General features: G+C 59.0%; 7 protein-coding genes across 8 annotated transcripts; 3 read left to right on the plus strand and 4 right to left on the minus strand.

Annotated features, from left to right (window-relative positions):
- Positions 1-687: 687 nt before the first annotated feature.
- JDV02_003346 (uncharacterized protein) lies at positions 688-1113 on the plus strand (the record flags this gene model as incomplete). The annotated part of the gene is made up of 1 exon (XM_047984471.1): positions 688-1113. The coding sequence occupies one exon, from the start codon at positions 688-690 to the stop codon at positions 1111-1113; it is 426 nt and encodes a 141-aa protein (XP_047840445.1).
- A 1256-nt stretch (positions 1114-2369) lies between these two features.
- JDV02_003347 (uncharacterized protein) lies at positions 2370-4174 on the plus strand (the record flags this gene model as incomplete). Its single annotated transcript, XM_047984472.1, has 2 exons — positions 2370-3559; positions 3640-4174. The coding sequence occupies 2 exons, from the start codon at positions 2370-2372 to the stop codon at positions 4172-4174; spliced, it is 1725 nt and encodes a 574-aa protein (XP_047840446.1).
- Positions 4175-4280: 106 nt separating this feature from the next.
- On the minus strand, positions 4281-6954 carry HXT5_2 (hexose transporter hxt5). Of its 2 annotated transcripts, XM_047984473.1 has the most exons (4): positions 6244-6954; positions 5939-6187; positions 4833-5863; positions 4281-4765 (listed from the first exon to the last, which is right to left on the minus strand). In XM_047984473.1, the coding sequence occupies exons 1-4, from the start codon at positions 6255-6257 to the stop codon at positions 4434-4436; spliced, it is 1626 nt and encodes a 541-aa protein (XP_047840447.1). In that variant the 5' UTR covers positions 6258-6954; the 3' UTR covers positions 4281-4433. The 2 variants fall into 2 exon arrangements, with proteins under 2 accessions (XP_047840447.1, XP_047840448.1); XM_047984474.1 differs by having other exon boundaries at positions 4833-6187.
- Positions 6955-8441: 1487 nt separating this feature from the next.
- Positions 8442-10074, minus strand: JDV02_003349 (uncharacterized protein; the record flags this gene model as incomplete). The annotated part of the gene is made up of 4 exons (XM_047984475.1): positions 10008-10074; positions 9143-9942; positions 8825-9041; positions 8442-8735 (listed from the first exon to the last, which is right to left on the minus strand). The coding sequence occupies exons 2-4, from the start codon at positions 9376-9378 to the stop codon at positions 8442-8444; spliced, it is 747 nt and encodes a 248-aa protein (XP_047840449.1). The 5' UTR covers positions 9379-9942; positions 10008-10074.
- A 442-nt stretch (positions 10075-10516) lies between these two features.
- On the minus strand, positions 10517-12283 carry JDV02_003351 (Succinate--hydroxymethylglutarate CoA-transferase; the record flags this gene model as incomplete). Its single annotated transcript, XM_047984476.1, has 6 exons — positions 12016-12283; positions 11862-11933; positions 11605-11780; positions 11453-11550; positions 10719-11393; positions 10517-10659 (listed from the first exon to the last, which is right to left on the minus strand). Exons 1-6 carry the CDS (start codon positions 12187-12189, stop codon positions 10517-10519), a joined length of 1338 nt encoding a protein of 445 aa, XP_047840450.1. The 5' UTR covers positions 12190-12283.
- Positions 12284-12625: 342 nt separating this feature from the next.
- JDV02_003352 (uncharacterized protein) lies at positions 12626-13924 on the plus strand (the record flags this gene model as incomplete). The annotated part of the gene is made up of 1 exon (XM_047984477.1): positions 12626-13924. The coding sequence occupies one exon, from the start codon at positions 12626-12628 to the stop codon at positions 13922-13924; it is 1299 nt and encodes a 432-aa protein (XP_047840451.1).
- On the minus strand, positions 13856-14971 carry JDV02_003353 (uncharacterized protein). Its single transcript, XM_047984478.1, has 2 exons — positions 14036-14971; positions 13856-13976 (listed from the first exon to the last, which is right to left on the minus strand). The coding sequence occupies exon 1, from the start codon at positions 14861-14863 to the stop codon at positions 14036-14038; it is 828 nt and encodes a 275-aa protein (XP_047840452.1). The 5' UTR covers positions 14864-14971; the 3' UTR covers positions 13856-13976.
- Positions 14972-14974: the final 3 nt, after the last annotated feature.

Genomic DNA, 14974 nt, shown 5'->3' on the forward strand with positions numbered 1-14974 from the left:
GTGAATCTCCGCTGCCGCAGCACGAAGCTTCCGGGGGGGATTGGACCCGGCCGCAACCGTCTCACGGCAGCCTCCGATCGACCGTCAAGCCTCGACAACGTCCAAAAGCCAAGCTGGAAACTGACTCGATGCAAGATCTCGGTTGAAAGAGCCACTTCTCGGTCGGAGATCCGAGCTCACCAGCCCGTTTCCCGCCCCAGCGATGCACTAACGGGCCTGGCATGGGCCGATCTTATCAGATGGTGAATCATAACATGAGCCTGCAAAAGGGGGGCCACATGTTGACTGCCGGCCGACCGATTAACGCCGGCGGCGACCCCTTAATAGATAGACGTTCGCGGAGGGAAAATCATGCGTATATACTAGGTCGGGACGTGTCTTGCCCTGGTGGTTGTGGTCAGGTCTGGTCTGGTCTGGTCAACCAGCCCAGCGGCCAAGCTCCCTGTACCTGCTTGGTGTCCACCTTGCTCTTGTTCGTTCCTTTACAATATGTGCCTCAAAGCACGCCACATTTTGACGAAATTCGCAAACACTCCATCTCAACATCTATCAAGCTACCTAGCAAGGGGTTGACATGTGCTTCACGCACCGGTGTGATCTTGTCAGCATGGTACGCAGCTGACCCCGTCGGCGGCAAAGTCCTCGTGCCGGGAAACCGGGGGATGAACGGCGCCGGAAGGTCCGCGGATGCGGGCAAGCGGGGCCCGCCCGCCGTCAGCAGCAGGGCGCAGGGCAAGCCAGCCAGCCGGTGACATGGCCTCGCAATTCCCGATGCTATCTCCCGAGCATTCCGGCCGGCACCAGTCGTCGGACCCATCGAGTCCAGTCAGTCCAGGGTCTCTCGGCCGGAAGCGGCTGCACGCACCCCCGAAGCAAGACATTGATTCTGCGATTATTGGACGGGAACTGCGTCTAACGGAAAACCCAGGCGATATTTCGAAATGGCTCTCACGAACAAAGGTTGTTGCCTACGAACGGCGAACGGCGGTATCATCATCAAATAGTGTGACAAGCTTCGATATTGAGTTTGGAGATGGCAACATACCCGGCAAGTCCCTCTCGAAGAACCGTATAGGATTGCTCCTTCGCGGAGACTTGTTTCAATGCTGCTAAATAGGGATACCTCGCTTCGACACTGGATACGTCCACGGGCGAAGCCAGCACGCGGCGCTTATAAATGCGACTGTGGGAGGTCAACTCGCGACTCGACACCAGACCGGTGCCGAGGCGGCGCTGAAACCAAGCGAACGTGGAGATTTCCCGGAAGCAGTCCGAGGGAGAGACGGAGAGAGAGAGAGCGAGACAAGAGAAGCCCGTCTGTCAAAGGCAATGAACAACACACAGACACACGACATGGCGTGGCGTCCAAACAACAGGGGTCGCCTCCCCTCCTCACATCACCGTTCCCACATGCCACCTCCCGTCGGCCCCCGATTATTAACTCCAACACGGTTAAATGTCCCTCCCCCCGGAAAAGCTGTGTATTGGGGGGAGTTGCCAATCACGCTCTAACGTCAAGGACTACGGATGGTGCCACACGCTAACAACGGCACCACCAGACCGAACCGGAGCCACACCCAGCAAACCATTTCGATGGAACCGGCGGCGGCGGCGGCGCCCACTCACTGCCGGGACGGGCGCGGCGCAAGAGTCTCCACGCCCTGCGCACGCCCGCCGGTCTGTCATCAGTGCACCGTCTGTACTGTACTGGTGGAAAGGGAGGGGGGACAACGAAAGGAGCGAAGGCGCGATGGGCTGCTACTACGACCGCTTATCCCCGAGACGATCATAGACGCGAAGGCGCGATGGGGCTCTCCATGGATTGGAGTCATGGCCGCCGGCTCCTTGATGTAACCCGCAGGGCGACAGGCTGCCGATCAAGCCGATTTTTTGTGTGTGGCAGTTTCATTTATTATTCCGCGTCGCGCTTGTCGGGGGGGCCTTTTTCGATATTCTCGAAACCCTGTCAAGAGTTGTCATTGTTGTTTTGGCTCAAGCGTCAACAACCACTCGACATTGAAAGTGGTCAAGGGGTCTCAGGGAAACAATACCGGCACCACCACATAGGCTCGACGACGACAACGACGACAACGCCTCTCTCTCGTCTACTCGAAGTTCGAACTATTTCGCGATTGAAATGATACGTCGTTTCGCCAACCATCGTTGGACTGCATCTACAGCAACACGCAGCCGCTTTTCCGGATAACTCACTCTCACTCTTACGCTCATATATCATCAGGCTTCGAATTTCGAAAAGGGAAGCGCCCCAAGCAAGCTCTACCTCACCATCACAAACTGCTCCCATCGGCCATCATTCATACACAATAGCGTGCGAAACCCCCCATTTCGCACCCAGCCCGCCCGCCACCATGGGCGTCATAACGCGCATCCTGTCGCGGCCCGTCAACAAGCCCTACCGCACCCGCCACCTCCACCAGTCCGACAAGGACGAGCCCCCCTACCTCAACGCCAACGGCAACCTCGACTTCCGCCCCGATGGCACCGACATCGAAGACCCGCACAACTGGTCCACCCCGCGGCGCTGGGGCGTCACCATCAGTGCCGTCATGCTCGTCATGAACGCCACCTTCGCCTCCAGCTCCCCCAGCGGGTGCCTGGGCAGCATCACCGAGGAGTTTGGCATCTCCACCGAGGCCGCCGGCCTGACCATCACCGTCTTCCTGCTCGGCTACTGCGCGGGCCCCCTGCTCTTCGCGCCCCTGAGCGAGCTGTACGGCCGCCGCTGGATCTTCTACATCAGCTTCACCATGTACCTCGCCTTCAACTTCCTCTGCGCCTTCGCCCCCAACTTTGGCAGCCTGCTCGTCGGGCGCTTCCTCACGGGGACGCTCGTCTCGGCGCCCCTCAGCAACGCGCCCGGCGTGCTCGCCGACCTGTGGGACCCCGTCGAGCGCGGCAACGCCATGGCCGGCTTCTCCGCCATGGTCTGGATCGGCCCGGCCCTCGGCCCCGTCATCTCGGGCTTCCTCGAGCTCAAGAAGGACTGGCGCTGGAGCTTCTACGTCCTCTTGTGGCTGGGCGCCGGCACCTGGGTGCTGATGCTCACCATCCCCGAGACGCACGGCCCGACCATCCTGCGGCACAAGGCGGAGCGTCTCCGCAAGGCCAAGATTCCCGGCTTCGAGGACGTCAAGGCCCCGTGCGAGGAGACGGACCGCTCCCTCAAGACCGTCTACAAGATCGCCCTGACGCGACCGTGGATCATCCTCTTCGACCCCATCTCGCTGCTGTGCGCCATCTACCTGGCGGTCGTGTATACGCTGCTGTACATGCTCTTTAGCATCTACCCAATCGTCTTCCAGGAGAAGCGAGGCTGGAACGCCGGCGTCGGCGAGCTGCCCCTCATCGGAACCGTCGTCGGCGCCGTTCTGGGTGGCTTCGTCGTCATGTACGACACGCGCCGTCGCGCAAAGCGCATCGAAAGCGGCGAGGTCAAGATGGAGGACATGGAGCCCGAGGACCGACTCCCGCTGGCCATGGTCGGCGGCATCGGCTTCGCCGTCACCATGTTCTGGCTGGCCTGGTCTGCCGAGTACAAGTTAGCCCTCTCTCCCTCCCTCAAAGCCTCCCATACCAGAAATGATGGTCTTGGAATGGCAATGCTAACAACAATCCTAGCTCTGTCCACTGGATCGTCCCGACCCTCGCCGGCTGCTTCCTCGCCACCTCCCTGCTCCTCATCTTCGTCGCCTACCTCAACTACCTCGTCGACACGTACCTCATGTACGCCGCGTCCGCCATCGCCGCCAACACCATCGCCCGTTCGGCCTGCGGCGCTGCCGCGCCTCTCTTTACCAACCAAATGTTTTCCGCCATGGGAATTGGTGGAGGCGGCAGCCTCATCGGCGGCGTCGCCACCGTCCTGGCCATTATTCCCTTTGCGTTCTACAAGTACGGCAAGCAAATTCGCGTCCGAAGCAAGTTTGCACCCACGAATCTCAAGAAAGAGGAGCGCGTCGCGGACGAAGAGGCTGCCGACCCAACAAACTACGTTGTCGAGAGCGTCAACAGCGAAACCGGCAGCGAGTCCCCTGACAGCGACAGCACAGTTGCCGCGACAGAGAAGAGCGAACATCCCCATAGCACACCGCACGGAAATGGGGTGCTGGGTGGCCCAGGCAATCTTCACCCGGCAAACGAAAAGGAAAAGTAGGAAGCATGAGCTCTGTATGCCGACCAAGTAATAGTTCTATGTTGGGCCGGGCTTCGGGGGACGCTCGCGGATCATGCCCACTGCACCTCACTACTCATATAGATAGCGATAGCATAATACCATTGTTTTTTGGCCAACAATGACTAGAGCGCTAGCCAGGGGTCGTAAACTACCTCAAAGCCGTATGCAATATTGATACAGTACAATTATACAGGACCGCAAACCAGGCAGTCTCGACAATGCATGCTTGATCCAACGACTAGGCAACCTCTCGCCGGTCCTCCGTCACAGCGTCGCTGGGGTCGCCCGCGTTCTTCTCTCCGCCCCGTTGATGTACAGTCTTGCGATCGAAAAAGTCGTCGTCTCGCTGCTTTCTGGTGATGTAGCCCGGCGGCACCCACTTGGAGCTATTCCAAGGCTTTAGGCCGTCCTGGCTGTACATGAGATCGACATTCTCAAGACTCAATGTTCGAGATTCGTAGAGGAAGAACCAGACGAGGAGCGCGGCTGCAAAGTTGGTGCCCACAAAGACGAAGCCGTAGGCGTAATGGATCTTGTCGGTCGCGAGAGGGGTGAGGAAGCCAATCATGACTGTGGCCAAGTCAATGAGATGCGCTTGAAATGTGACACGGCGACGCAGATGAAAAAAAAAACTTACAGTTTCCGAGCCAATTGCCCGCCGTAGCCAAAGAAGCCTGCTTGTCCCGTGTGCGCATGGGGAAAGTCTCGCCTATGACGACCCAGGCCATGGGGCCCCAGGTCCCAGCGAACGAGGCGATGAACATGCAAGCCGACACAATCATGAGGATGCCGCTGGTCTTGTTTGTATCCGTGCCCGGAGGCTTTGCCGTCCCCATAGTGGCAAAGACCAACAGCCACACGGCCTGCCACACGGCGCCGATGAAGAGCGGCCACCGGCGACCATACTTTTCCACAACATACAGGCCGTAAAAGGTCATGGCGACGTTGACGGCACCGAGAATGATCTGCGTCTGAATCGGGTCGTCGATACCGGCCGACTCGAATATGGTAGCCCCGTAGTAAAAGAAGTAATTGACGCCGGTCCACTGCTGCAAGAAATGGATGCCCATGCCGAGAAAGGTTCGGTAGACAAGCTTAGGGATGCCGCTGTGGGGGGTGAAGCACTCTAGCCATGTGCCATGACCAGCGCGCTGCTCCTTCTCAAGGATGTCTTGCATTTCCTTGAGGTCGTTCTCCACCAGGGTGTTGTGGGCGTCGTGCTTGAGACCGCGGAGGCGCGCCATCGATGTTCGTGCGCCATCCCAATCCCCACGAGCCGCGAGCCATCGAGGCGACTCGGGCACTAGCAAGATACCGAGGCCAAGGGGGAGAGAAAAGAAAATACCGAGGCCGATGACAATGCGCCACGAGGCATCCTGCTCCTCAATGGTCCGGACACCGTAGTTAATGATGTTGGAGACGAGGATGCCGATGGTGATCATGAGCTGGTACGACGCGACTACAGCTCCGCGGATTTCTCGAGGCGACGACTCAGACTGGAACATTGGGACACCGACGGAGAGATTGCCGACACCTAGACCGGCAACGAATCGGCCCATCATCATATGAATCCAGCTGTTCATGGCCGTGATCTGGATGATGTTACCAACGATGAAGACGGCCACGCCAAAGGACAGGCTCTTGCGACGGCCCCACCAGCCGGCAGTGCTGTCCGAGGGTAATCGTCAGCAACGTTGATTCGGCCTCATGCATGCTATTTGTCGAGGGTCGAGGTGGACGTACTAGGCACCTGACAGTGAGCCGATGAGGCACCCAATGCTCATGAGCGACACCAGGAGCGATTTGTTGATAGGATCCCACTCGTACTTGTCGCCCTCGACATGGTGTGCGAATCGCCTGACAAAGTCCTTGAAGAGAAGCATTCCCGAGATCTGGCCGGTGTCGTATCCGAAAAGGAAGCCACCGAGAGAGGTCGTGGCCCCGAGTAGCAATGCCTCGAAGCCGCAGTCGGCGCCATTAACTTTGATGGATCTATTATCCGGTTAGGGGGCTTTTCGCCATACCGCAGGGAAATGGGAGGGCCTCACTTTGTGCCCAACATGATGGCCTTGGACTCTAGCCGAGTCACGGCTTGGACGTGAAAGTGATGCGCGGGATGCTGATACTTGCGGAATCCTGCCACCCCAGACGTGAACAAGCCGTAAACAGGATCCGATTACCACCAAGAGAGCGGGAGAGAACCTGGGGTGCGGAGGGAGGGATATTAGTACAATGCGGGAGGGAGGTGGTCCTCAGTCCCGGACGGGGAGTGTCAGGGGAAGAATGCGGAGGAGTGACGAAAGGTCATACACGCGCCCAAGCCAACGAGGTGAGGGATGCGGCTCATGCAAAGGGGCGGGGAGGGGAGACGAGGCCACTGTTGTGGGTTGTTGTATACTAGTAGTTGATGATGTCGACGGGGAGGGTGTGGCAGCAATAGACGACGCCGCGTCCCTTGGCTGTCGTCATGTACACACTCCTCAACGACCAGGAAGGGGCACCATGGAGTACCTGCTACTTACCGACAGCTCACAGAAGCCATGTTCATGCGCCATCAATGCGACTCCCGGTGTGCATGCATCCTGCCCCAGGAGGGAGACGAGCGCGCCTGCCAGGCGGGCCTGACTGCGGCCAGCAGCATGGCGGACATGGTCCGAATGCAAGCGGCATGGCGGGTGGGCCAAAGGCTCCACGGGGGAGGAGGTTTTCGAAGCCCGGCGAGGTCTGGGCGATCGACTACTAACGAGCGGTTGATGGGATGGCGGCGGATGGATGCAGAGCGCGTGCGTGTTGACGAACGGGCGTCAGCCAAGAATGAGCCACGATGAAGGTGACTATGGGGGGCTTGAGATTGGCTTCAGGGCGGCAGGGACGCTGGAGCCACTGCTCCTGCAGCCGCTGGGGGAGCGTCCGGGCGGCTGAGGCGGCGCTTCCGGTTGGCTGCGCGCTGCTGGGCGTGACATCACCAGGCTTTAAGCTTAAATGGCGGCAAGTCAGTCCAACACCCGCACATTCAGTCATGAATCTTGTAATAAAGTACGAAGCTCATCAACATGATATTGGGGCGACACGTAGGTGTTGTCAGCGAGACTCCTCGACAGCACCTGGCAAGCAGGTTTACACGAGTCGTATGCCCCAACCCCCTTCCTTGCGTGGACCATCGAGGCAGGCGTCTCTCTCGTGAGCAGCAAGCGCAAACGAGCAAGCAACGCCATGCCCAATGCCCGTGCAATATAAGATGGTCGCGACGGCGTCGGCCCGTTTACGACTTTTGCGGGAACAGAAAAAGTGGCCATCTGGAGACGTTCGATCCACCAGGCTCGCTAAAGCGAGACACCGGCCGCCCCCGCCAAGGCACATCGAAAATCATGGCGCCAATCTTGCTCCAGCCGGCAGCGCAGCTTGTTGGCACGACTCGTGTCGTTGCTTCGTTCGCGGGCCGTGGGTCACGGGTCTCACGCGGCAAACTTCAACGGAACGGGCTGGCCGTAGCTTAATGTCATTACCGTTTGGAGTCGGCCGCCCTAGGACATGATACATGTAGAGCGCAGGGCTCACGACCTACCTTGCACGTATGAACAAACATATGTTACAGATCAGCACCTGCTGCCCGTCTCGTTTTCCCAGACAGGCCGCCGGACTCGACAGAAACAACGACGGCAGAGGCGCTCACACCAAAGCTAGCGACCATAATTCCATGTGGAGTTCGTGGGTCCATGAAACCAGGCACCCTACCGCACAAGGACCCATCCAACCATCTACACCGGCACTGGAGGACTGCGCCGCGCCCGGGCCGGGATGCTGGCACTTGAACGGGTCCATCATCGGCCCTTTACTCGGTGCCTCTACCATGTACTAATCTGACGCGTATGTACAGCACGCTGCCGGAGACCTGTCTCTGTCCGGTACGCCGCTGATGGTCAGCGTCGGTCCGACAGTCGCCTCATGTCGTTGTCGGTCATGTGCGTTCCAGAATTTTTCCTCATCGGGCATCGGAACGACTGACATGCGAGGAAAATAGAGTGTCTGTCTAAGGAGTACTAGATCTACGTACGTACGAAACCTCATTCCATGTCTGGGGGAGATGCCACCCGTCTCTCCCGCGTGCCAACCCAACGCCAAGGCAGGCAGACGGCCCCCATCGATCTAAATGTTTTCCCAGTCCATTCATCAGCTAAGCGCACTAGACTGTGTAAAGCGTGAAAGGCTTCATTTCTTCATGCGTCCCGTCCCGTCTACCTGCCCCCTACGCCTTGTTGGCCGTATCTCCCTCTAGCACCCGCTGTCCGATGCGCTCCATGTCCTCGTTGAGCAGCGTGTCCTTGTCGAGCCCGTTGACCGCCTGGTCAAGAAGCGCAGCCGAGAGCACGCGCACGTCAATCAGAGGCAGGCCAATGAAGGCGCGGCCAATGCCAACCGCAAACTTGGTCGCCACGCCCATCTTGCCCGGCGCGTCGATGAGCCCAGGCTTCGCGATGCCGGTCTCTACCGAGCCGTTAGACTGCTTCGCAAGATCGAGGACCCGCGACTCGGCATTGCCCTAGACAAATATAGCGAGATGAAGGAGAAACATGTCAGTCAGTGCCTCATGAATGAAAGCGGCAAAAGGGGTGAAGTTTTCGCTCGCACCCTCATGACGCAATAGTCTCCCAGGATCCACGGCTTCTTGGCCGGATCCCGCACTGCGCCGGACCCGCTCATGTAGATGAAGCGCAGCGGAGTGCCGGCCGCGCCACGAGGCAGGCCAGCCATAGTCTCGGCACAGGCGAGGGCGTAGTCGCGGCTGATCTTGGTCGCCTGCTCAAACGGCATCGTCTTGAGATGCGACGGCGTCACACCGATTGTCCTATACGCCGCGCCGCGTCGCCTTCCGCGTCAACGCTCGATCGTTCAACGCACGTCAAGGGACATGAAAACCATCCGTTGTGTTCACGGCATGCAGCTCACCAGATGCAGGCATCTGCGCCTGCCAGTTCCTTCTTCACATCGGCCGAGTACTTCTCAAAGTCGCTGCACACGACCGACTTGAGCTTGGACGCGTCGCCGCCGGGAACGACATTGGGCGGAACCGCCGTTTCGCGACGACCGAGCGCGACGACCGAGGTGACACGATCGTGCGAAATGGCCTGGCGGATGAGCTCCGTGGCGACGAAGCCGGTGGATCCTGCAATAACGAGCTTCATTGCCGAAATGTGTTTCTTGTTTCCTCTCCTTTATCGTGGACAATTAGTTGTTGCTTAAGGGACTGATGGCAATGGCAGCGGCAGAGGCAATTGATGACGACTACATATAAACCACCACGGGGCGAATTAAACTATCCGAGACATGCCCGCAACTCAGCGGCCTAGATGGCCAATCCAGCCCTTTCTCTCGGACAGTAGTAGCGCACTCGATGCCCAGATCGGCAAACACCGCTTGTCCAACGGAGGTGCGGAGTTTGGAACAGACCGTGAGACGGGCGAGCGAGCATTCGGCACCGACCACTCTGGGGCGACGCTGTGGTCGGCACTCTGGGTTGCATTCGCCAATCTCTATCAAGCGGCTGTCTCAGATGGCAAAAAGTAAGTGACATGCCTGCACGCGTAGCTCTGCCACGCTTTGGCAGCATATTTATTGACAAGAGAAAGAAAAATGACAAAAAAATTGATGCGGCCAGTGTGACTCGAACACACGACCTTCAGATAGGCATCCGTAGGATTGAAGTTTTACTTCAGTCTGACGATCTCCCAGCTAATCTATGGCCGCAACTTGTTGAAAAATTAGTGCGCTATTTTCCTTTATGCAGGCAAGAGAGTTGGGCGCCACTTCTCACTAGTGATCAAATTAGTTTAGTTCTCCACCGCAAACATGTCTGCCCTGCGAAGTGCCATGTCAAGGTGCGGCCGGCCGAGTCGGTGCCTTGAAAGAGATCGGGGAGGCTGTTGAAACAGACACGGCAGCATGTCTATCCTTTGAGAAACTAACTTAGAATGCCAACATGGACACGTGTCTCACCGGAAGCCTCCAAGCCGAGTGACCTTTGCAAAACTCGGACGGTCTCAGCTTACCCTATATAGGCCCGCGATTTCTGACAATCGGCTGCTTTCTCAAGATATGATGCCCCTAATGACTCCAAAATGGTATGTCAAGCCGTGGCAGTCTCTCATTTGAACCCTCTGTGCTTTCCACTATATACCTATTGTGGTTGCCAGTAGCCTTTCTGCTTAGTTAGGGAACAATATAAAGTCTCATGACGCAAAGTTCGAGCGGCGACGGTGGGACAGCGCATCTCACAATATCTGGGTAAATTCGTTCGTCATAATAAAAATTAAAAGTTGACATCTATACGACCTTCTCGCACCGCAACTCTGAAATACCGTTGGCATCAAACCCAATCTCCCGCAACACGTCGTCTGTATGCTCCCCAAGTCGTGGTGCCCTGGACCGAACCGACGGTTTGTCCTGACTGAACTTGACGGGGATGCCTGCGGACTGCTGTTAGCCTCTAAAAACACCGACCGATAGGCGCGGGGCTCTCGCTCACCGAGAACCTTGATCTCTCCCGAGACAGCCGAATCATCGCAGACTGTCTCCACCATGCCCCGGGCCAAAGTCTGCGGATGCTCAAACACCTTTTCCATGGTGTTGATGGGCCCATACGGCATGCCACTTCCCTCAAACGCAGCAAACCAGTCGCTCGTCGACCGTTCTGAGAAGAGGCCGTCCAGCAAACCGTTGAGCTCGCGCCGGTTGCGCACCCTGGCATCGTTGGTCAGGAACCTCTCATCCTCGCCCAACGCCGCCCTGCCCAACAGCCCGCAGAGCTTTCGAAACTGGCGGTCGTTTACCGCGCCGACGACGAACCACGAGTCGGCCGTGCGGAAGCAGTCGTACGGCACGATGCTCGGGTGTCCCGTGCCCCAGCGGCGCGCCTCCTGCCCGCAGTTGAGCCACGACATGGCCACGTTGGCGAGCAGCGACACCTGCGTCTCGAACAGGGACGTGTCGACCCGCTGGCCCTGGCCCGTGACGTCTCGAGAGCGCAGCGCCGCGAGGATGGCGCCGTGCATGTATAGGCCGGTGCACATGTCCGTCAGCCCCACGCCGGGCTTCATCGGCCTGCCGGATGGCTCGCCTGTGATGTGCAAGAGCCCGCCCTCTGCGGCGGCAATGACATCGTACCCGGCACGATGAGCATATGGGCCCGTTTGTCCGTATCCTGCCGCTGCCCGTGAGACCGGTGAAGTCGTCCAAAAGCGGGGGGGACGATGGGCGTACCTGATATGCTGGCGTGGATGACTGTGGGATTGGCCTGCCGGAGGCGCTCGTAGCCAATATTCAGCTCATCCAGCTTGCCCGGCACGAAGTTATCAATACTGAGACTGGTTAGACTAGGTCATCCGGCGCATCCGGAGTTGACGTCGGCTCACACGACATCAGCTCGTTTGACGAGGTCGAGCAAGATGTGCTGGCCCTTGTGGCTCTTCAAATCCAACGTGACGGAGCGCTTGTTGCGATTAATGGTGGAAAAGTAGGCCGAAAGCTCCTTGTTGGCACCCTTCCAGAGTTTGTGCTCGCCGTCGGTTCGCCAGGACCTCGTATCGTCCTGTCCAACGCACTTGGCGTCAACTTCACCATATGCAACATTCTCGCCACGCAGCCCCGCGCGATCAAGGTCATGACTTACACCGATGGACCGCTGCTCAATCTTGATGACATCGGCACCGTAGTCGGCCAGTATCTGAGTACAGAAAGGACCCTGCGATGATGAGAGATCTGACTCGTTGGCCGAGGCGTGTTTCTTTCCCTCTCTCAGTGTCGCGGAGGGTACATGTACTCACAGCCAACACCCTCGACAGATCTAGAATTCTCACTCCCCGCAATGGGCCCGTGTTTTTTGCACTGGAATGTGAACATCTCAGCGAGGCAAGATTGACGGGAAAGAGCCTTTGCGAGAGCAGCGGTCGCAACTGCAAGGCGTAGTGCTGGAGCCGAGGAGAGCTGCAGGGACCCATGGCTGCTACCAAACTTCGCCGTCGGTGAGGCAATCGAAGTTGAACGAAGTTGATGCTCCCCGAGGCGACGAATCCGACTTATAGACGGGCGACGTTGTACGTAGTATCACCAAATAAATGCAGGACAACATCGCACAACAGGCTATGCAGCCCATCGGGCTTTGTCCGTGGCCTGTACGTGTGAGATGCGGGGAGTCGGGACGTCTTATCGGCTACCCTCCGATCGGAAACGCGGGGCCGAGCGTCGCCTCCAACGACTGATGGGGTGGAATCTTGGAGAGCTTTACTATGAGTTTAACCTCCAAGGCAATGCTTCGCTGTCCTGTGATGAAGTTTGCGTCATGATCAGCTCAAGAGTGCTATCGAGGGGGCGTCGGGTCTTTACGCTGGTCAGGCGCTCATCCTCATCTTGATTCCTGCAACGCCCTGTGTAAGCATGGTCTCTGACGACAAACAGGAAGCCGCATGGCCATCCCTTCGTCGACATCAAGCCCGACGAGCCGTAAATTGGCATCCGCAACTACGGCGACAGCAGTCTACCGCCAGAGCCAAAGAGTACCTCCAGTCTCAGGACCCCGACCTGACCGAGTCCCAGCGCACGGTGCGAGAGGCCATCGCCAAGATATGCCAGCGCTTCCCCGACGAGTACTGGCTCGAGGCGGACCGTTCCAAGCAGTTCCCCCTCGAGCTCCATGCGGCGCTCGCGCGCGACGGCTGGCTCGGCATCTGCATGCCCGAGGCGTACGGCGGCTCCGGGCTGGGCATCGCCGAGGCCGCCGTCATGATGCAGACCATCGCCGAGTCCGGCGGAGGCATGACCGCCGCGTCCGCCATACACATCAACATCTTTGGGCTCGAGCCCGTCGTCAAGTTTGGCACCGAGGAGCAGCGGCGGCGCTTTCTGCGGCCCATGATTGAGGGCAGGGAGAGGGCCTGCTTCGCCGTCACGGAGCCCAACACCGGGCTCGACACGCTCAAGCTACAGTCGCAGGCTCGTCGCCAGGGAGACGACTATGTGCTCTCGGGCCAGAAGATTTGGATCTCGACGGCACAGAGTGCCCATAAGATCCTCATCCTTGTACGGACTACCCCGCTGGAGCAAGTCAAGAAGCCATCCGAGGGCCTGACGCTGTTCTACACGGACCTGAACCGCGACGCCGTCGACATCACCGAGATTGACAAGATGGGCCGCGCCGCCGTGGACACGAACCAGCTGTTTTTCGACGGGTGGAGGGTCCCCGCCGCGGATCGCATCGGCGAAGAAGGCCATGGTTTCAAGATGATCATGCACGGCATGAACGCCGAGCGGATACTCATTGGCATGGAAGCCCTAGGTCTGGGCTTCGCCGCGCTGCGACGGGCGGCCACCTACGCCGGCGAGCGCATCGTCTTCGGCCGGCCCATAGGGCAGAACCAGGCGGTGCAGCACCCGCTCGCCGACCGCTGGATGAGCCTCGAGGCGGCGCGGCTGCTGCTGATGCAGGCGGCGCGCATGTACGACCAGGGACACACGTCGGGCGAGTATGCCAACGCCGGCAAGTACTTGGCGGCCGAGGCGGCCTTTCGCGCGTGCGAGCGGGCCGTCATGGTTCACGGCGGCATGGGCTACGCGAAGGAGTACCACGTCGAGCGGTATCTGAGGGAGGTGTTTGTGCCGCGCATCGCGCCGGTGAGCCGTGAGATGATTCTCAACTATATTGGCCAGCGGGTGCTTGGGCTGCCCAAGTCGTATTGAGGACGTGATCCACGGATCAATAGACAGAGGGCGTCAGATGAAAACTGTCTTTCTGAGCATGACGGCTCGAGCATTAACGACGGGCTGCATGTACTTCGTAGTCATGCTCACCTAAGACAAAAGCCCCGTTCGCATGAAAATGTTGGACGGCAAACCACGACCCGCAACCTCATCATCTACATCGTACACAATCTCGGGCCCTTCTTGCCGGAAGCCCAGCTTCTCATACACCCGCCTCCCCATGACGGACGCCTCCGTGACGGCCTCAATACCGCCCCTGGCCCGCGCCTCGTCGACGCCCCATTTCGCGAGGGCCTTGCCGACCCCCCTCCCTTGGAACTTGGGGTCCACGCAGCAAATGTCCAGAACCATGATTGCGGGGGGCGAGGCATTGATCTCCCGCTTGTGCTTGATCACCTGGATTCGCTGGCGGTGCAAAGACGCGTCGATCTGGCGGGCGAACCGCTGCAAAGGCTCGTCTCCAGGGAACATGGCCTCCAGGTCCATCACCTGGCCGAGATCCTTGGCGGGCGCGTCGCCGTAGCCCTTGACCGCCGACGCCTGGAGCCAGATGGCGAAGCCGGCGAGGACGCGTGACGGCCGCGAATAGTCTGCTTGGGGAACGGCGGGCAGGGTGGCCTTGAGAAACACGGCGTTGGGACGGCCGCGCGCATCTGTCGTCGTGCTGCGCCAGCGCCTCACTAGGAGATCGATGGCTCGCTGTCTGCCCTCGGGAGTGTCCCACCCTGGGTTCAGGGTCGTCCATATGACATCTTTAGTCTGGCGACCGAACGCCTCGCAAGTGCAGTCAAAGGCAAGGGCCAAGTCGTCGGCGTCTGCAATCACCTCGATCATGAGGCCGTCGGTTGCGGTGCCGACCTGCTGTGGCGCCGTGGGCGGCTGGGCGTCATGAGATGCGGTCCCGTCGTTACCCGCCATGTCTAGCTGATGCCGAGCGGGCGGTGGGCGGAAGATGCGACGGTTTTGATGCGCTGCAGATTGTGGAACATGGGATGCGCCTGCTTATTAGAGAGGGCCCGGAGTTGGTGC

Source organism: Purpureocillium takamizusanense, chromosome 2, assembly GCF_022605165.1.
Source record: "Purpureocillium takamizusanense chromosome 2, complete sequence".
NCBI lineage: Eukaryota > Fungi > Ascomycota > Sordariomycetes > Hypocreales > Ophiocordycipitaceae > Purpureocillium > Purpureocillium takamizusanense.

What these genes read in the sequence shown, in the direction of transcription:
- HXT5_2 (XM_047984473.1), bottom strand. An exon ending in GGCTCACTGTCAGGTGCCTA is followed by an intron (nt 5,864 to 5,938) that starts GTACGTCCACCT and finishes ACCCTCGGACAG; the next exon opens with CACTGCCGGCTGGTGGGGCC. An exon ending in GGGCAATTGGCTCGGAAACT is followed by an intron (nt 4,766 to 4,832) that starts GTAAGTTTTTTT and finishes ACTTGGCCACAG; the next exon opens with TCATGATTGGCTTCCTCACC.
- JDV02_003353 (XM_047984478.1), bottom strand. Translation starts at nt 14,863, where the DNA reads ATGGCGGGTAACGACGGGACCGCATCTCATGACGCCCAGCCGCCCACG.